Consider the following 21,355-nt stretch of genomic DNA (forward strand, 5'->3'; position numbering starts at 1 on the left):
GCCACCCCCTCCCGGCGCCCGCCCCGCCAGCTCCGAGCTGCGCCGCCGCGGGCCGACCAGCAGCACGCGCAGGGAGAACGCTGGGCGAGGAAGCGTTGGCGCGCCTGCGCCCCGCCCCCCGCAGCCCGCCAGCCAGCCAGCCAGCCGTCTCCCTGCCCTGCCCCGCCCGACGCCCGCGATCCAGCGGGGCCGACTGGCTGCTTGCGCGAAGTGAAGGCGTGGCTCCAGAAGGAGAGCGCAGGGTAGCGGCCTACGACTGACATACAAGCCCCGCCCCCGGGCGCACCGTTCTGAACCCGGAAAAGCGGAGCCGGGGGTTTGCCACCGGCCCGCGGCCCTCCTCGCTGGCTGGCAGTGGCCTTCGCTGGGTAGTTTCGGCCGCAGAGAGTTCCACTTTCAAAGCAGTTTCCCGGAGTAGTTTGTAGTCTGCTTGGCTACTTAGGGCTCGGACTGAGGCTACCGCGGAAGTTATACTTCCGAGTCACACAAACTAGTTATCTTAACTCATTCTTGTCTGAACATCAATAAGGAGGAAACCAAGAAGTAATTAAAAGGCCTCAAAAATCCCACCTCATTCCATCCACAAAGGAATGAGTTGCACCATTCTGGACTCTTCACTGCAGTTTTCAGTTACTACTGAGAATAGCACCATTTAGGCACTGGGCTAGGAGGGGTATATTACTGAAGTAGAGAATATTGTTCTTGCACTTCAGCAACAATTTACATGGGGAGCAAGCATAATTACATGAAATAGATAATTCAGAGTCAACTTTATTTTGCCTGTTTCCTTCTCTGTAAAATGAAGGCACTGGACAGTTTCTGTCCAACACTAGTACAGTGATGTCAACACAAGCTTAAATTTAGCTTTAGCTTCTTTGACATACTTACTTCAAAATAAGTACTTCATATCCCTTTGTTCTGACATCCTAACCTCCTAAACATCTTCCAGGCTTTCTCTTGGAGACTTTTTTCACTCCTACAGATAAAGCACCATTTCAGCTTTCACCTAGGTTACCCAGAGTTGATTTTACCCCTCCAACTGGTTTCCTTTCACATCTAGTCAGTCCTCTTATCGGTCATTTCACATCTCCCCAAGGCTCCGGCACTTTTTTTTTTTTTCTAAGTTCATACTTATCTCCAGTGCTAAAGGTCCTCCATCCACCTTGTAACCTGCAGCCCCAAGGTATAATCTTTCTTTCCTGACTTTCAGGAAGGGCCCAACAACTGAGTAAAAACACTGACCAAGCCACGGAGAAGTGGTTACAACACAACTCCCTGCTGCTGCTGCTACTGGAGTGGGGTGCCATCACCTTCTCCTCAACTCCCTACTCTTACATTATGAAGAGTTACTCTTTACTCAACTGTTTCCTATCACTTCCTTTCTCCCCAGACTGTTACCACTCTACTCCCAACCATCTCAGTAGCATGAAATGTTGATATTGTCTACTTTTTTTTGGAGAGATTTCAAGCAAGCAATGCAACTAAAATGGAGAAAGAGGAGAGAAGGCAGAGATGGAGTTCCTCAAGTAGTTCCTGGCCTCAGCTTACTGAGACAAGTCCTTGTAAGAGATCAATCCTTTTATTGTTATGGGCTACATCTGGCACAGACCTGATATCCCCAAATGTTCAACATTAACTCCCTAAAGCTAGTAAGGAAAAAAAATCAAGGTTTCTAAAAATAAAAAGGTCCTGCTAAGTCATGAAATTCCAGCAGATGGCAGTCACTTCTGTTTATCACTAACATCCTTGAAGGACAGAGGAGCAAACCTCCTGGATCTACCCAGCAGAGAAAAGAAGTGAGGTAAACAGAGGACAAAAGCTTTCTAACCCCTTTTCAAAGAGAGATATTTATATTTGTCCAAAAAGTATAGTTATCTCCCAAGAGCTAAATACGGTTGTACTGCAGTAAAAAGAACATATGGCAGACACAGCTGGATTCCTGTATTCAAATTACTTACTAGCTTTAAGAATTCAGGTAATAACTCAACTATTCTGTTCTGCATTGGTAAAATTGTAGTTATCTACCTGGTAATGTATTTGTGAGGATTAAATGAGGTGAGATCTATAATATGGTGCCTAGTATTTAGCAAACAGTAAATAAATGTTGATTCCACTTTCTACCTCTACCCCTTTTGCTCAAGTGCAGTAACATATCCAAAGTAAAACATCTTCCTGGCTATTTATTAAGGGTCTTTAGCAATAGTTAGTCAAAAATCTAATAAAGATGAGGTGCTGAGGGAAAAGAGAAAGTAAAGACAGAAAAAGCAGGATGCAAGTAAGGCTCTCACAAGGGTCCACACCATACATGTATATGCATGGCTGAGTCCCTCCGCTGTGCACCTGAAACTATCACAACACTGTTAACTGGCTATACACCAATACAAAATAAAGGTTTTTAAAAAACGAGGATCTACATCAAAGGTTCCCATCATCTCAAAACTTAGCAATGACTTTTAGGACTCAAGGATTAATCAGGTTATGAAATAGCACACCTTATAAATGACAACACAGTGACTAACAATGAAATTCTTTTATCGTTTTAAAGAAACTGGAAGAAAAAACACACACATTAATAATCCATGATGCCAAATTTCTGAGGAATAAAAATTTCCTAGCTAGGAGGGATGCCTCCTTCAGTTTTTGTCCTATTAATAAAAAGCTTCTGCTCCTTCACCAACAAGTCTTGTACTCAGAAAGAGCTGACCCAAGTCTGGGAGAAACACCCACTCAAGTGTGAAGGGCTGAAGCTTCCAAACACAGCCATGGTTTCCTGTCATGCATCTTCATCTCAGTGGGGACACGGTCACTGCCCAGGGAACCTGTGGCAGGGACCCAAAGGGCGAAAGAGCAGCAGACGTCTAGGAACACTGTGTGGTGACGCTGGCTCGCAGCCTCCAGACTCAGAGCTCTGTGTGGTGGCCTTCTGCCTTCAGCAACTCACTGGGCTTCATGAAGATGCCTTCCATGGCTTTCCAGTAGTTGTTCTGGCTTGGCTGGGCCATGCCATGCACCTCTTTTTGCCCACTGATGGGTCGACCATATTGTTCTCCTGTGACAGACAGCAGAACCTCAGTGGAAGAATGCTTGAACCGCACCTCACCGTCCCTCACCCAGTAGGGCCCATTACAGAGCACTGTCCAGTCATCCAGATAATCGCCTTCACCTTCCTCACCAAAAGCACTCACTTCCTGGAAGACACAGATAGGTAGCAATATTAGTATAGCTGACACACAGGCTTGAAAAGGGGAGGGAGGCAATGGAAAGAAAACGAGGCTATCCAAGAGTGAAAAATAAAAGGCTCTCCAGTGTTGTTTAAAAATAAATTACTTTGCAAATAATCTTCTACTTGCCTTATATTTTCTATTATAGTCTGAAAACACTTTACTTCTTATTATTTGACTTTAAATATTCCTACCTCATTCCCTTAACTAGACATTAAGTGACCTGATGAGAAACACAAGTTAGAAATGGGATGGGCTCTGGAGCCAGGCAAACCTTGAATGTCAGCTTTGTCCCTTCCTGTGTAACTCCTTTGCGCTTTCATTTCCTCCTCTATAAAGTGATGATGATAACACCTTACAAAATAATTGTGAGAATTAAATAATAAATATTAATTGAGCAAAGTATAGCAAAGTCTGTCTTCCACTTGTATTCTAATCCCATTCCCCATAAGGTCAAAAATTCAGAGTTTCTATAACAATTTTAAAAGTTGCTGATATTTCAGATATATATAATTTTTTTAATTGAAGTATAATTGACCTACAACACTATGTTACTTCCAGGTGTACAACATACTGACTCAATATTTCTAGACATTACAAAATGATCACTACCAAACACATGTAACTTAAATATACACTTACAGCTATAAAATTTTAGAAGATAAACTCAGTCAATTGGAAATAAAGACTAAAGGCAAAAGAAACTACATGTAATTAATAATCTCAATTGGAAATAAAGACTAAAGGCAAAAGAAACTACATGTAATTAATAATCCTACTACTATACTTGTATACTGGAACTGAATAAGTAAGTAAATGGATGACAGTGTTGGGAGCCAGGTGTCTCACTGTTAAGAGTAGGAATTTACAAATAAGCAGAGAGGAGCTAAAATGATCTATGTGGCAATGGATTAGAGTTGGAGATATCAGTAAGAACTCAAGTTTAACTTACAGATACAGACAATTACATGTATGATCACTTATAGACATGTACATATACACACACAGGCATGTTATTTCTTTGCTCTGGCAGGTGAGAGGATCTCAAAGAAACAAAACCCCAGTAGTAGTGAGTTCATGCAAAGTCTAGATCTTGGTTTCTAAGAATACTCTTCTCCAATAAACGGAAGCAGGACTCCGTAGGGAAATAGCTGAATCTAGGACTGGGGAAAGAAATAGACAAGATAAGCCTGTAGTAATTTAGTGCCATAAAGTAAGGGAGTGCTAAAAACACAGCCACACACAAACACAATGATGGGAGCATGTCAAATGGATACAGGAGGCAACTGAAAGAGCTCCCAACAGCCAAAGTTGGAATAATGTGAGCAACATAATAGAGACAGTGGTATTGGATAATAATTCAAAGTACATATAAAAAATAATCCAGGAATCCATATCAAGAAGTCCATATTGGTATAAATAAATGATTGAATAAATACAGAAAAAAACAAATCTCCCATGCAGAAGAATTCCAAATAAATTATGTAGCTATCCCACCCTAGAGGAGGAGGAGCTAACTCCTCACTCAAGTAAGGGCTGTGCACAGTGACATAAGAGTCAAGAGTTCTTCGTCCCAAGAGTACAGTATGCAAAGGCAAAAGATGACAAGAATAACTTTACCAGACAAACCTGAAAAATGCTACTTCAGCCAGTTCATCAATATCAGCAATCGTAAGATACTATGTACCCTTGAGATAGGAGATGAAAATGGTACTTTACCTCTGTAGTCTACCTCCCCAAAACCTTTATAAATCTGGTCTAATCATAAGAAAAAGATCAGACAAATTCCAACAGAGGAGCATCCTATCGTATACCTGATTGGCACTTCTCAAAACTGTCAAGGTCGACAAAAACAAGGAGGATCTAAGAAACTGTCACAGCCAAGAGTAGCCTAAGGAGACAACTAAATGTAATGTGGATGGGATCCTGGAACAGAAAAAGAACATTAGGTAAAAACTAAGGAAATCAGAAGGAGCTATAGACTTTAGCTGACAACAATGTATCAGCACTGTTTTATTAACTGTAACAAATTTGCCATACTAATGTTAAAAATGTTAACAGGGAAAACTATGTACAGAGTGGAGGTGAGAAGAAAGCACTCATTAGGGGATCCACATACTCAGAAGTTCAAGGCTTTAAAAAAAGGGCGGGGGGGGGGGGGGCACAATTCCTAATTCATTCTCCTAATGTGGTTAGTTGGCATCATTAGAAAATAATAATACTTTTTATTGCAAGTTTGGAAAACATTGGGTTTCTTTATTGCCAGATTTACCAGGATAACTTATGATACACTAACATATACCTAGCCTCTCTTTCTGCCCCATCTCTTGATCTAGATGTAATCTCTATTTTGACCAGAAACAATTTCCTTCTCCTTATAAGACAGGCAATTCTTCAGGTCTGCACAGAAGAGATTTATACCTGGAAGAGAAAGGGCTAAGAACCAAGATATCAAACGACTCAACTGCGTAAATGCTCTGTTGAGCAGCAGTGACCCATAGAACGCCACCTCACCTGGTTTCCAGAAAGAGGTGAGGTGAAGTGGTGACTATGGAGGTTTCGGCCAGTGTTGACGTGTGTCAGCCGGATAGGCTGACCACATCTGATGGGAGTTCCCCTCTCACACACTGTGGCTGTCTTCCCTCGTATCCTCCAGTAACTGTTGCTGTCATCCACAGAGGTTACACCTGTCACCGACTGCTGCCCACTACCTGTAGTCAAAAAAAAATTTATATCTATAAAGGACCAGTCAGAATGGCCATCATCAAAAAAATCTACAAACAATATATGCCAGAGAAGATGCAGAGAAAAGGGAACCCTCTTGCACTGTTGATGGGAACATAAATTGATACAGCCACTATGGAAGACAGTATGGAGATTTCTTAAAAAACTAGGAATAAAACTATCACATGACCCAACAATCCCACTACTGGGCATATAGCCTGAGAAAACTGTAACTGAAAAGGATACATGTACCACAATTTTCATTGCAGCACTATTTACAATAGATAGGACAGGGAAGGAACCTAGATGTTCACTGACCCATGAATGGATAAAGAAGCTGTGGTACATACATACAATGAAATATTACTCAGTCATAAAAAGGAACACATTTGAGTCAGTACTAATGAAGGAGATGAACCTAGAACCTATTATACAGAGTAAAATCAGAAACAGAAAAACAAGCACCATGTACTGATGCATACATATGGAATCCAGAAAGATGGTGCTGAAAATCTATTTGCAGGGCAGCAACAGAGACACCGACATAGACAATGGACTTCTGGGCCTGGAGCCGGGCAGCAGGGCGTGGCTGGAGGGAGGGAAGGAGAGGGTGGGATGAACGGACAGAGTAGCATGGGAAAATGAACCATATGTAAAATGGATAGCCAGTGGGAATTTGCTCTGTGACTTGGGGAATTTAAACTGGGGCTCTGTGTCAACCTAAAGGAGTGGGATGTGGCGAGTGGTAGGAGGAAGGTTCAAGAGGGAGGGGATGTGTATACTTATTACTGATTCATGTTGATGTATGGCAGAAACCAGCACAATACTGTAAAGCAATTACCCTTCAATTAAAAATAACTACATTCAAAAAATTATTAAGTTACAGATTCTTCTCTTCTAACCTTCATCAATAAAGGGTTTTTATATACAAGGAAAAAAAAAAAAAGGAAAAGAGGGTGAGCTCAACCTGACTCCTCTCTTTCCTATGGCTAATAATGTGCCCTGTGTCATTAAAAAGGTTTGGAGGAGTGGGAAGGAAACCCTATGTTTCATAATATTTTTTTCTTCTACGACATTAAAACATGTATGAGAAACACAACATATTTACCTAGTATTAGTTACTATATGATGAACTATATTTGAGTGTACCGTACCAGAATAGTCCAAAAATTTGCATCAAAGGACACTAAATAAATGAACATATGCAGTTTTCTTGACGCACAGGCAGTGTTTAACCTGTATACAGTAGCCTGGATATCCCCCAGTATATGTCAGTTATCTAATCATATTTTTAATTGTTTGTAACATTATTCAATGTTCACTATATATTACAGTCTACTACCTGCAGTCAAAAAAAAAATCCAATATTTTTATTACAATCCAAAATTTTTTTATCCTATTTCACAATGAAAATGAGACCAGTTTTTGCTGTCAACTTTAATCCAACAAGCCATTACAGTTATCCAGTTCCTTTAAGTAAAGTATGAACATGTTACAAAAGTATTCTTGAGTCATTTAAATTTGGTTCATGATTACAGAAGGTGTGACTTTGCAGGTTAAAAGGTTATCTTACCTCTAAAAAGGTTAAATATATACCTACAGACTTGAAAAAAGAGGGATTATACAAGTAATAATTGCTAACTAGCTAACCTGTATTTGAGCACTTACTAGGTGTCAGATACCAACTCAAGCCTTTTACTTGAATATTCTTATCTGATACACTCGTCTATTCTCTGGGATACGTTTTACTATCATTGCCCCCATTTTATACTGGAGTGTTAAAAAAGATGAATGATATGTCCAAGATTACACAATCCCAAGAGACAGTGCAGGGTTTGAACCTAGGTGGCCGACTCTACAACTCTTAACCACTTGACCACTTGGCTTCCCACAAAGCTTTATTTACTGTCAAGCTCTCCCAAATAGCCCACTCATATAAACTCCAGAGCCATTCTCTTCCCTAGGCCTCATTCAGTACTCAATTCTATGAAGGTACTACATATTTCCCAGACGCTCTCCTCAGTCATTATTGCCTGTTCCTCCTAGCTTTCCCTTCAGTCCCCTAGGCCTGTCAGACAATAACCTTTCAATGACACTTTCCGTTTACCACTTAACATACAGTGCTGTACCATAGTCCACAGTTACCTGGATGAATGTTTATGACTAAACTACCACTTTCTCTCTTGTTTCTTCTACTCAACCCAATGATTCTGTACATTTTTTTTAAGGGTAAACCAACTCTCCCTCCTGAATTCCGGTTACTGCCGTAACAGTTCTCTTGGTCCTCACTGCTAGCTTCACTAAATCGCAGTCCTCACTTTCTGTCTCTTACTTTTTCACTTTCTGTTCAACCCTCCACTTCCTCTCCCATTCTTAAACTTAGGGATTACCCAGAGTTCCATCCCTGGCCTTAGACAGTCTTAAATAATGGTTGGGGATCAGGACAAAAGCATTTACATGTGCTTCAGTGAGCTTTTCAAATTGACACCAGATTGCAAACCACAGTTCATCCTGGGCAATTTTATTTACTCTTCCCACATCTTCAGTCACCACTGAGACAATGATGTTGTACTTAACTCTCTACCTCAGGCTCAGCACAAATCTCTCTTCTGAGCTCCAGACTTGAACCTGGTTCTCAAATCTGGCTACCCATCAGGAGCATGTGAAGAGCTTTCTAAACCTATAGATTCCTACTGGCAGGCCTCTCTCCACCCACATTCTGACTCGATTTAGTAGATCCAAAGTAGGAAACCACATCAAATTAAAATACAATAAACCTGACATATAGTAGGTATTCACTTAATAATCACTAAGATTATTAAGACATCCCAACAATGACAATTCAGTTCCTCTTCTAGTCTAACTGGTCAGACAGGTTTTGGGTATCATGAACTACAGACCCATCCCCATCTTAGACCTATATCCGTCTAAGAGAACTCTTTCCTCTCTTAGCTAATAGCATCATCAGTTATCGAAGACAGAAATCTAGCAGTCATCTCACACACCTCTCACATCTCACTAGCTGAACCTCTTTCTCTCCTTTCTGTTTTTGTTTTCCTGTAACGTGCTGACTGGCACACTACTGTATTTCCTGTACCTAGAACAACCTTAGGCACATAGTAGTTGCTCACTAAATCTACACTGAATGACTGAACCCACAAATAACTGCTAACTTACAGATGAACCCACAAGCTAAGCATTTTAATTTCATACATTAAAAAGCCCTCTAAACAGTTTCCTCTTCAATTCCAGTTGAGTCCTTTAGTTTTTCTTTACAAGAAGGGCAAGGTTTGAGTGAAAAGAGGCCAAAGGAAGAGTTGAAGAGCAAGTGTAAGATGGAAAAGAGCTAAACAGAGGGTTATAGTCTTTAAAGACTGAGGTCTTCGAAGACTTCGGCAATGTAACAGCACTTACTGTACTCTTCTATATGTCTGTCCCTCCTGCCCTGAGTACTGCCAGCCTGCAGTAGCTGAAAGCAGGTTTTGAACCTGGACAGATTTGGATCGAACCCCGTCACTGTCATTCACTAGTTGCCAACACCTTGAGCATGCGATTTATTTGAGTGTTTCCTCATCTGTAAAATGAGGATAATAATAGTCTATACCCCGTAGTAACGTTGTAGTCTTTAAAAGTAATTATGTAACATGCCTGGCACGAAGCGCACCAGATAGAAACTAGGATTACGATTAAGATGCCTAAGGACCACTGAATTTTCGGACTCGGCCTCCAGACCTCAAGAAGCTCCCTGGGTTCCCCTAACCTTCCGAGACCACACCCCTCAGAGTTTCTCCAGGCTCCGCCCCCTCCGGAGCCTACCAGGCCTTCCCAGCCCACCCGAACCCCGATGGCCGTACCTGATCCGTAGCGCACGTCGTGTGAGTGCAGTCGCACGTTGTGGCGCGTATTGAGCAGCTTCACCACAGAACCGCACGTAACGACAGCCAGATTGGACGATCCCACAGCACTCCACAAGCCCCCGAACAACAGCAGCGACACCACAGCCATCCTGGCTGTAGCGCGGAGCCCCTAATCTCCGAAGAAACTCCGCCCCTGCCCGGAAGCGGAAGCTGCAAGCGGAACCACAGAGAAGAGAAAAGGAAGAAGCCCTAGCCTGGTCTTTATGGTTCTTTGCTAGAGCGGCCTAAGGGACAAGCTAGGCCTGGTTTCTTCCGACCCGCTTAGTTGTTTCCGGAGCCCTGTAACAACTGCTTTCCTGAACCGCTTCGGCCAGATAACCCCCTCCTCTGACGAACCCAAAAATGCCGAGTGGGAGAAGAGAGCACGAACTGGCCCGCCCACTCCCAGTGACAGGGCGCCGGAAGTGACGTAGCACGTTGACGCAGCAGCGGCGGCGGTGGCGGCGGAGGGGCCGTGCGGTGGGTCCGTACTATCCTTTCCCAGTCTCGGTTCCACGACTCCATTTTCCTCGGTGGGGGCTTAGAGCACCAGAGAAGCGGCGGGCCTCAGGCAGGTAAAGTTTGGACCGGAAAGCGTGTCCCTCGAATGAGTCAGGTAGGGAGCCAGGCTCCTAGGGCCTGGTCCCGTAAGGGACGAGGCACTGGGGAGCCGTATACGGGAAGAAGGGGGGCCTCCGGCCTTCCCGACTCTGTAAGGGAGAACGAAGAGGAAAGCGGGGTAGTTGCTCAGAGTCTCAAGGTTCTTCCCAACCCTGTGCCACCCAGAACCCATGAGTTGGGTGGCCTGTTGTGTCAACAGACTTCCTGGGATGCCGTCCTTCTCTCGCAGCTTCTGAAAACTGGGCCACGCGATAGGGTTGGGAATGGAAGGGACCTGGGGCTTCCAAGTCAGGATCAGCTGATCGAATTGTTTGTCCTGGGGACGTGAAACCTACGGAGCTTTGAGCAACTCGGTCATCGGGCTAGAAGGCGATGCCAAATTCCGTCTTTTTTCATGTTGTTGAATAATACAGTTAGAACTTTTTGTAGATGGCTACATTCCCTGTGGCTCAGCGATAAAGGATCCGCCAGCATTGCAGGAGGCACAGGAGATGCGGGTTCGTTCCCTGGGTCAGGAAGACCCCCTTGGAGGAGGAAATGGCAACTCACTCCAGTATTCTTGCCGAAAATCCCAGGGACAGAAGAGCCTGGCAGGCTACAGGCCATGAGGTCGCAAAGAGTTAGACACAACTAAGGAACTTGACACACACAGGCACACACATCTATCCATCCATCAAACGCTTACCACACACATCAGATTGGACTATTAAGTCAGAAGTTTATTTTCTTCCAGTTTCTGCTTTCTCTTCAAGGACTCCCTTGAACCAGCCGAAGCAGTTCATGTCCCTTGTTCGTTGCAAGTACTGATGCTTATTTTTCTGTTATCTATCCAGAAATACTTCTGTAGAAATTCACTGTAATATCAGAAGTAGCAAGGGAGTATTAAGTTACACTGCTGCTATTAATGAACATGAAGAGTGTAAAGATTTTGAATTTAATTTCTTTGGAGGAAAAAAGTTCAGTTTGACCTTTTTAAGTTCAACTGTTTATCTGAAAATTGCTGATTTTTGTCTTCTGTGTATTGATGACAAAAGTATGATTGTTCCCCCATCAGTTGTGAATTTAGAGCTCTTTTATATGACTTGCCCTCCAGCCAGTAGAAGTCTGAAACATTTGAAAGCTAATTTAGTTGGTTTGGGTGGCTGCTAGATCAGATCAGCATGGTATTGCTACCATGATTTAAAGAGGTTTAAATCTCATTCAGGGACTAATCACACCAGGAAGTGGTAGTCACATTTTGCAGTTGAATTTCCTTCAGAGTTTGATGCTGGGTTTTCTGCATGCTTCCTTCAGATGATCCAGTCCTGTGGCTTTAAGTACCATCTGAAAGCAGGCCTCTCCCAAGTTTAATCTCTAGCCCTGCCTTCTCTCCTCTGTGTTTAAGAATCACACAAGATACCTGTTTAACAGCTCCATTTAAAAGTCTCTTAAACATCCCAAACCTGGCATAAAAAAAAGAAAGTTGTTTTTTTTTTCCATCATTCCAAACCTGCTCTTCCCTACCTTACTGAGTGGTACATGATGAGAGTACCAAAGCCAGACCTCTTTCTAACTAACGACTTAGGTCTTTCATTAAGTCTTGTCACTTCTACCTTCAAAATGTATTTCAAATCTCTCTTCTCCGTTTCCTCCCTGTTCCAAGCCACCATCATCTTTTGCCCAACTCCCACGATAGTATCTTCAGTTTCCTCTGCTTCCACCTAGAACCTCTCCCAGTCCATGGCAGGATCAGATCAGATCATGTCATTTCCCTTTCCAGTGGTTCTCTGGAGCCTTCACAGCCCAGCTTGAGCAGGTCCCTTCTCCCTCTCACATTCTTCTGCCTTCACCATTCTTTGGTCACATGACCTTGGGATATGGCCTGCTGTGTTCCAAGTTCTTGCCCACCTTTTCTGCCAGAAACCGCTTCTGGCTCTGCATACCGCAGCCTACCCATGCTTCATGTCTCAATCTAAACTAAGTCTCTCAGAGGGGAGGGTGTTTATTTCCTTCCTATCATTTATAGCCAGCTTTATTTTGTTTGTGGTCTGTCTCCTGGACTAGAATATAGTTATCCTAGGGGCAGGAATTTTTTGCCTTGTATGTGCCTGGCATGTAGTAGGCACTCATTAAATAAGTGCTTACTGAAGTAGCAAGTAAACTACTAAGTCAGTTCTTGGTTTAAAATCCTGTAGGACTGTCCCAGCACCTTTCAGTTAGAATCCAAAATCCTTAAGAAGATCCTTGTGACCTCACCTCTGACTCATGGACTCTCTCCAGTCAAACCAGCCCTCACTGTTCCCACCTCAGCATATTCTGAGCCTTGTGCCGGAGCTCTTTTCTCCAACAGTGCCGCTCCTTGAACCACCTCCAAAGAAGCCAGCTCTTCTAGTTAGTTAATTCCATTTTCCTTTAAAAAAAAAAAAAAAGTCAAGCCACTTGCTCAAAATCAGGTTAGAATCCTCTATTACAGGTTCCCATGGTACCTTTGCCATCATTTCTTTAAAGACCTTCTTTAAAGACTTTCCATACTTGTAGATCAGGGGTTACCAAACTAAGGCTCCAAAATAAATGGGCCAAATTAGGCCGCTCCCATTCATTTACATACTGTGGCTGCTCTTGTACTGCAAGGGCAGATCTACCCCTTGGTATTAGAACAGGAACTATCTGCTCCCAACACCCTCTCCATGTTGCACAGGATTCAGTAACTGTTGCAGGGATTCTGAATCTGGTTACATATTGTTGTTTCTGCTCCTCTTTTATTTTTTCCTTATCTCCAAAGGAAACACAGAAAGAAAAAAATTAATTATTATGTTTTAACCATTATTAACAATAGTGGCATTGAAAAGATTCTAAGAGGATTATTTCTTATAAATAATGGTGTGCATGTTAAAATGATTACAGGTAAAATTCTAATGATGTGATTAAGATTTTCCATAACATAGTTCTGAATCCCAAATTTAATAAAAGAACTTGTTTTAAATGGATTCTGAATACTTTTGTCTATTAAGCTCTTAGGTTTTTGGATTCCAAATTGGGTAGTCATTTGTGAGCATCATTGGAATAGTCCTAGGCTCTTGCTCATCAAATGCAGAGTGTCTTATAGTTTAAACGCCACACCAGACTTCTGAGGCTATTCTTCAGACCACTGGGCCCTTTCAAACCTTTTGCTCATAAGGTTTTGCTCATGCTGCCTTTTTCTGACTATCTTCTTACCTCCTCTCAACTCAACTCAGTTCAGTTCAGTCGCTCAGACGTGTCCGACTCTTTGCGACCCCATGAATCGCAGCACACAGGCCTCTCTGTCCATCACCAACTCCCGGAGTTCACTCAGACTCACATGCATCGAGTCAGTGATGCCATCCAGCCATCTCATCCTCTGTTGTCCCCTTCTCCTCCTGCCCCCAATCCCTCCCAGCATCAGACTCTTTTCCAATGAGTCAACGCTTCAAATGAAGTGGCCAAAGTACTGGAGTTTCAGCTTTAGCATCATTCCTTCCAAAGAAATCCCAGGGCTGATCTCCTTCAGAATGGACTGGTTGGATCTCCTTGTAGTCCAAGGGACTCCCAAGAGTCTTCTCCAACACCACAGTTCAAAAGCATCAATTCTTCGGCGCTCAGCCTTCTTCACAGTCCAACTCTCACATCCATACATGGCCACAGGAAAAACCATAGCCTTGACTAGACGAACCTTTGTTGGCAAAGTAATGTCTCTGCTTTTGAATATGCTATCTAGGTTGGTCATAACTTTCCTTCCAAGGAGTAAGCGTCTTTTAATTTCATGGCTGCAGTCACCATCTGCAGTGATTTTGGAGCCCAGAAAAATAAAGTCTGACACTGTTTCTACTCTTTCCCCATCTATTTCCCATCTATTTCCCTCTCAACTCAGGCATCACCTTTTGTGAGGCGTTCTCTGACGACCTCTGTCTTCATATTGCTTTCATAGTTCTCGTATGTAAGTGCCGTAAAACATTTATTATGCTTTGTCATAACTTCATTTACAAGTTTTTTTGTGAGGTGAATGTGAACACGAGGGTCAAAAGTATATTTTACTTATGTTTATATACTCAAGTCCCAGCACAGAGCTGTACCGTAAAAAAACAAAACTGTAAATGTTAATTGAAGCTGCCAGTGGAGGGAATTAACAGACATCTTTTTGATCTGGTCTCCTTTTAATTGCCTCCCTCACCGTCTTGTTCAAAGGGAGGGACTGCAGAGGGCCTCCCCTGTGGCAATCTGATCCCAGCTCCATTCCTCTTCCAGAGAATGTCATGGTAACCGACAGCATCTCCCTTTGAGCCACATCTTCTACTGCAGCTGTGCTTCCGCCTAGAGAAATCTCCTTTCACTACCCCACTGCCCTTCTGGATCTGTTTCAGGAGCGAATTTAAGTTTAGAGTCTGAATATGGGAAAAATTCAAGAGCCTGAGTACTAAATACAAAATCCAAACAACCTCAGAGTCTTCTCAGATGTCATGTATTAATGATAATCATAGACTAACGAGTGGTGGTTTTGTCCTGGAGTGGTTGCTGCTTGCCAGCCTCAGCCTGCAGTGCTGCTGCAGCGCCCTCAGCACATCCTGCTCCCCCAGGTTGCAGCAAATCAAGATTGCTTCTGGCACAGCCTCTTTTAACTGGAGGTCTTGGCAGTGAGCTAGACTGGGGGCCTTCCCCAGCTGTATAGCACAGCACGTACTTCATTGCTAACCTAGGGGATGGGAGGAAAGCTGTGCACAGCACAGCACCAGCTGCCCCCAGAACAGAAGAAAGCCGTTGCTTTCATTAGGTAAACTGACTTTCTCTCTGCTAAGTAGGCTGTAGGGCATCTGGTCTGGAGGAGCTAGCATCTAGTGTGAAGATGTTGAGGCCTTAGAAGACTGAATTTGTGGGTCTGATAGCCTAATTAAAGCAAGCAGTGTGTGGGGGCTGCTGTACCCAAATCTGTTTTTAATGACTCAGCTTAGGGCTGAGGGGGAGCCATATTAAAATTAGAGCACCACATTTAATTGGCAGAAGTTTTAGATACTCACTTCTCACTTTTGGCTGTACTCAGGATAATGACCTTAAGGAAACAGATCTTGGGGGGTGGGGGGCATCAATCTAACCAAGGCTCCAATATCACCATCCTGTGGGACTTAAACATGGTTTAATATAGGGGGCTCCCATACTTTTTGATCTCAAGACCCCTTTATACTCTTGAAGGTAATATAAGATTACAAAGACATTTTGTTTATGTGAGTTACATCTATGGATGTTTATGAGATTTATATGTATAGGTGTTTACCAGATTAGAAGTTAAAACTAATAGATAAATGTGAATTGATTTTAACCTAATAATAAGCCTGTTTGCAATATACAAGTATATCAAATCAACACATTATGCACCTAACTTTATACAGCATTATGTGTCAATTATAGTTGACCCGTGGACAACAGGGACCTGAGTTGCTGACACACACCCCCCACACACACAATGTGCATACTGCTATCTCTGCCTCAAAAACAAAGGAATTGATGAATGCCTCACCCAAGGGCAGGAAGCTGAAACATTTTGAATGGAATCGAAACTCAAACCTGGGTTCTTTTGATTCCATGTATTGTGATCTCTAACAGAACATAAACTTTCTCCCACACTTAATTTTAAGATATGTACAATGAAAATACAGATACTACTGTGTTTACTGGGGGGAAAAAAATCCACATACAAGTGAACCCATGCAGTTCAAACCCATGTTCAAGGGCAAATTGTTTATCAGTAAAACAGAAAATAAGCCTGCTCTGCATTGTAACATTTTATGGAAAACAAGTATAATCTTCAAAACAAAATAAAATTTAAGAAGAGTAGCATTATTTTTGTTTGGGGGTTTGTGAGGTGGTTGTTGGGTTGTTTTTTGTTGTTTTTGCAATTTTGGCAAGTTTTTTTTTTTATATTTATTTATTTTATTTATTCATCTTGGCTGCCTCGGGTTAGTTGTGGCACATGGGCTTAGTTGCTCTGCAGCACGTGGGATCTTGGTTTCTAGACCAGGAATTGAACCTGCATCCCCTGCATTGCAAGGCAGATTCTTAACCACTGGACCACCAGGGAAGTCCCATTGGCAAATCTTTTTAATGTTTGCTTTAATACAGTGATGTGGATTCTCACACCTGCTTCTGCATTCAGCGCATTGTGATATTACATGTCGTAAAACCTCTGGAAGACTTCACTCTACACATGAAAGAAAAGAGAGGGTGATCCCTGGACCACCTTTGAGAGCTACTGATGTGATAGCAAATGTGATAGCAACAACTGTTTCTTTGGAGTCAGACAGACCTTAACTCAACTCTCAGGTCTTACCGTTGAAAGTAGTATCACGTTGAACAAGTGACTTCATCTCTGAGTATATTTTTTCCTCTGTTGAAAGGACAGAGAAATGTGCTATAATCCACAGGACAGTGTTGGCCTTAATAGGTTATTTATTAAATGTCTGGAACTTGTTAGGTGTGCAGTAGATTAGGGAAGGCCTACGTTTGTTTATTTATTTTTGGCTGTGCTGGGTCTGTGTCGCCGCGCGTGGGGGCCGCTCTCTGTTGCGGTGTGTGGGCTTCTCGTTGTGGTGGCTTCTCCTGTTACAGAGCAGGGGTCTAGGACATGGGGCTTCAGTAGTTGCAGCATGTAGACCTAGTTGCCCCGCAGCATGTGGAATCTTCCCTGCCCAGGGCTCGAACTTGTGTCCCTTGCATTGGCAGGCAGATTCTTAACCGCTGGACCACCAGGGAAGTCCCTTTATGGTCCTTTTTGGCTCTCTACTAGAAGTCAACTTCTTGGGAACATTGAATCCTATTTCTCTTCAAATTCCCAGCTCCTAGCAGAGTGTTTCTACTTGGTAGACATTCAGTACAGTTTAAAAAGAATGGCATCTGAAACTTCAGTCTAAAATTGAACATAAGACCGTTCTCATTGATTCTCCCTTTCCACCACAACTTGTACCTTCAGTTTTGTTTTCTTGAGTTCAGTTCATCTTTACTTGGTTATGGTATCAGTTGATATCAGTAAGGGTAATTTTCAGGAGAATTAGAGCCATAGCACTTAAGGCTCCTTCTAGAGCTTAGACCACTTGAGATAGCCATTAGCCACCGTCCTCCCTCTCCAGGCCCACTGCCATCTTTAACTGGGAAGACATGAATTAGTAATCTATTTAGCAGATACTTAGCAGTTTCTGTTCTGTATAGAGCACCTAGTGGGATACAGCTTATCTGCTACAGAATAAAAATGCGGTGTAATGCCTCTTACATTGCTGTTTATGTTTTTGTGATTTTTTTTTTTTAGTCCTTTAATTGGATATTGTCTCTGACTTGCAGAAGCTTGTAGTCTAAGTGGAAAAAATGGACATAGACAGTGGACCATAATTCAGGACAGCATGAGGAGTGGTGCTGAGTGGAAGAGCAGCCAGCTTCAGGATTCCAGAATGGAATTTTGATGCTCTGATTTGTGTGATGTATGCTGCGTTTTAAAGCCCAGGGAACTCCATGTCATGGTTCTGTGGTTCTCCACTGCCATTTCTAGGTTTTTGGATGCATCTAACATCAGGGAGGTAGAAGAGAAAGTTGAGATTGGTTGGTACTGAATTATAGAATGCTGGAAATTTAGGCCTAGGATCCAGTTAACATTTTTTAAATAGTGAACTAGACTCTTTCCCCTATTATGTCGTATTCGCAACTACCCTGCATGGTAGGTAGTGCTGTTGCCTTTTTTCAAATGAAGACATTGATATTCAAGCACATTCAGTAATATGCTTACCTTTAAGACCTAGTAGACGATGGGACCAGGATTTGATTTCTACTCTTAAGCCCAGCGATGTTTGTATTTAACCGTGTTGCATTTAATTTGTAGGCCGTGGAAGTCTCTTTCAAAGTGTTTTTTGGTTTGTTTGTTTTGCTGGGGAGGTAAATGCTCACAACAGAGTTGTGGTCCTAATGTTTCTGAAGAGGCCCCTTTTCTACCCACATGCTCCCGACCAGTACTCACACAAGTGGACTCAGGTTCATGAAATGATGTTTAATCTGTTGAAAAAGATTTTCTTTTTGACTCTGCCAGTAGCTCAGCTATAGTTCCTATCATTAAGTTGGAATTTAATTATTGTTTGCCAGACTTACGAGTGAGTCATATAATCTCACTACTACTGTATCCCTACCTATGTAATTATTCCTGCATTAATTTCTTTCTTCATCTGCCCATTTCTATCCCAAAATGGTAAGTGAGATAAACCTCTTTGGACAAGCCATGTGGTATTTACAGAGATGTCCAGTATAATTGCTTTTTAAAGGTACACATGAGAGGGGCAGTGGTGAGAGAAATGGATAATAGAAGAGGTGGAGCCATCTTATTCTTACTCGCTCCTCCCAGATGGTAATGATTGGACAGAGCAGTGACACATAGCTGAAGGCTGTTTGTGGAAATGTTTAAGAGTCCTCTCTCTCATTTTTTATCCCCATCTCCCTTTCTTCCCTAGTCTCCTTCAGGCAGGCCGTGAGAAGCTGCAACAATGTCTGATTTTGTGGAAAGCGAGGCTGAGGAGTCTGAGGAAGAGTACAATGATGAAGGCGAGGTGGTGCCCCGGGTCAACAAGAAATTTGTAGAAGAGGAGGATGACGGTGAGGAAGCCCCAGCCTCAAGCTTCTCCCCACTATTGCTAAGCTTTGGATAGTTGGATTCTTGCTGATGAGAGGCTCAGGCTGAGCACAGAAGTTGTCACACATGAGAGGTACCAGCTTGAGTAATTTTCAGTCATTCATAGAAAATATTTACTAATTATCTGTCTGCTGTATGCCAGGCACTGTGCCTAGAACTAGGAATACAAAATAAAGACCTGACTGTCATGGAGCTTACATTAGTGGGATGGGACAGCCAGTAAACTAAGAAATACACAGGGGATGTTTCTCTTTTAGAGACCTAGCAGTGTTGGTATTTATGCACCCAGTTTCCAATTTTTCTGTTGAAACCCAACCATTAGGATCATTAGCAGAGTAGAACCAACTACTCTAAAGTAGAAAACAACTTTAGAGACAGTAAGGAAAATGGAAGCTTTATCAAAAGCTTTACAGATGAGAGAAGGAATATAGCTACAGAGTTTATAAACTGAGAAGAAACCAAAGTTATTGGTGGCTGTAAAACCCCTAGTCAAGATTTTGACCGACCAGAGTAATTAGGAAGCTCATCTTGCCGAAAGACAGATAGTGAATGTAGACAAGAGTTTCCTTTCCAGAGGCTACTGCTCTGAGCCAGTGGTCATGTTTTTCGCCTTTGGATTGGATGAGGCAGAAGAGTTAACATGGCATCCAGGTCATCTGGTTCAAAGCAGATAAGAAATAACAGTTAAGCAGGTGGTCCTGCCCCAGCGCCAGCCTGTTTCCCAAACTGCTTGCCTCAAACATGCATGTTTTCCAGATGAGGAGGAGGAGGAGGAGAACCTGGATGATCAGGATGAACAAGGAAACCTGAAAGGCTTTATCAATGATGATGACGATGAAGAGGAAGGGGAGGAGGATGAGGGTAGTGACTCCGGAGATTCGGAAGACGAAGTTAGCCACAAGAAGAGAAAACGCAGTGAGTAGCCCCTCCCCAGATCAAGTGAGGCTGGGGTGGAAGCCAGTGGAGGAGGGGCCTCCCGGTCACAACCAGCAACATTTTGTTTTCTCTAGCATCTTTTGACGACCGCCTGGAGGATGATGATTTTGATCTCATTGAGGAGAATTTGGGTGTCAAAGTCAAAAGAGGAGTAAGTGCCTTTTTTGTCTCTGTCCTTGAGGATGAAGGAAGAAGCCCTTGAAGTTCAGTGGCCCTGGGAGGTGGTGGGAGGCACATCCAGAACCATCTGGGGAACTTCAGCAAGGAGAAAGTGGCTCAGCATCGTGGTGCCGTGGAGCCCAGTTCTGGGTGCCTGTCAGAGTTTCAGGAGTGGGCCTTGGGGCATCACTTGATGTGACATTCTTTCCCATTTCCCTCGTCACTGTAACTGTGGTGGGAAAATAGAAGTGAAATTGGAGGGCAGGCATCGTTATGCCAGTTCCCTCAGACCCTGACCAGGCAGACTTTCTACCCCTTAGCAAAAATACCGACGTGTCAAAAAAGTCTCAGATGATGAGGACGACGAGGAGGAGGAATATGGCAAGGAGGAACATGAAAAAGAAGCTATCGCAGAGGAGATCTTTCAGGATGGAGAGGGGGAAGAAGGGCAGGAGGCCGTGGAGGCCCACATGGCTCCTCCAGAAGAGGAAGAGGAAGATGATGAAGAGTCAGGTATGTACCATCAGGTAGGGAAGCCAGTTTGGGGCAGGGGGTTGGGATTTCCTGCCCTGAGGAATGGGACGGGAAATCACTTTTCAGCTACTGGCCTCCAGCATTTGACAGAAAGGAGTTCCTTTCCAAAGGCTCTCTTCTCTTCACTGGCCACTCATATAGTAGGAACTAAAGCCATTCAGTCCTGCCTTTGGGCACTAATCCCTCCCTTCCCTACCTAGACATTGACGACTTTATCGTGGACGATGATGGACAACCTCTGAAAAAACCTAAGTGGCGGAAAAAGCTTCCTGGATACACTGATGCGTGAGTGGAGTCTGGGGCAAGGTGGTCATAAGGGCATCTAAGTGGACCCAGGCAGGAAGGAAGAGGGCAGAGGCCTTGGCCAAAGATAGAACAGTCAGCTCTCAGCCACTTTGCCTCCTGCCTCTGATAACCTTCACCAGACAGTGACGTCAGACTGCACCTCGAAGCCCTGAAAGCTCTCTCTGCATCCTAGTGCCGGGGCGGGGTGAAGGGGGCGGCACACATCAGCAAAGACCCAGCCTTTCTCTAACATCTGCAGCTGTGCGTTCACTTGTTTATGTATCAGTCTTCTAAGTATAATTTTGTCAGGAAATTCTTTGCTCTGAGAG

The 21,355-nt window shown here is 43.2% G+C and overlaps 2 protein-coding genes across 3 annotated transcripts in view; one reads left to right on the forward strand and one right to left on the reverse strand.

Moving 5' to 3' along the window:
• Window positions 1-2,515: 2,515 nt before the first annotated feature.
• On the reverse strand, window positions 2,516-10,181 carry SDF2 (stromal cell derived factor 2). The gene is made up of 3 exons (XM_019981304.2): window positions 9,800-10,181; window positions 5,736-5,932; window positions 2,516-3,188 (listed from the first exon to the last, which is right to left on the reverse strand). Exons 1-3 carry the CDS (start codon window positions 9,948-9,950, stop codon window positions 2,901-2,903), a joined length of 636 nt encoding a protein of 211 aa, XP_019836863.1. The 5' UTR covers window positions 9,951-10,181; the 3' UTR covers window positions 2,516-2,900.
• Window positions 10,182-10,264: 83 nt separating this feature from the next.
• The window catches only part of SUPT6H (SPT6 homolog, histone chaperone and transcription elongation factor), a 31,234-nt gene continuing 20,143 nt past the window's right edge, over window positions 10,265-21,355 (forward strand). Inside the window, exons 1-6 of one of the 2 annotated variants that reach the window (XM_019981303.2) lie at window positions 10,265-10,416; window positions 18,934-19,075; window positions 19,869-20,027; window positions 20,123-20,199; window positions 20,528-20,720; window positions 20,942-21,026. In XM_019981303.2, the coding sequence (XP_019836862.2) occupies window positions 18,967-19,075; window positions 19,869-20,027; window positions 20,123-20,199; window positions 20,528-20,720; window positions 20,942-21,026 (623 nt within the window). In that variant the 5' untranslated portion in view covers window positions 10,265-10,416; window positions 18,934-18,966. The remainder of the gene's footprint in view (window positions 10,417-18,933; window positions 19,076-19,868; window positions 20,028-20,122; window positions 20,200-20,527; window positions 20,721-20,941; window positions 21,027-21,355) is intronic. The other variant, XM_070772740.1, reaches the window with a different exon arrangement.

Source organism: Bos indicus, chromosome 19 (assembly GCF_029378745.1).
Source record: "Bos indicus isolate NIAB-ARS_2022 breed Sahiwal x Tharparkar chromosome 19, NIAB-ARS_B.indTharparkar_mat_pri_1.0, whole genome shotgun sequence".
Lineage (NCBI taxonomy): Eukaryota > Metazoa > Chordata > Mammalia > Artiodactyla > Bovidae > Bos > Bos indicus.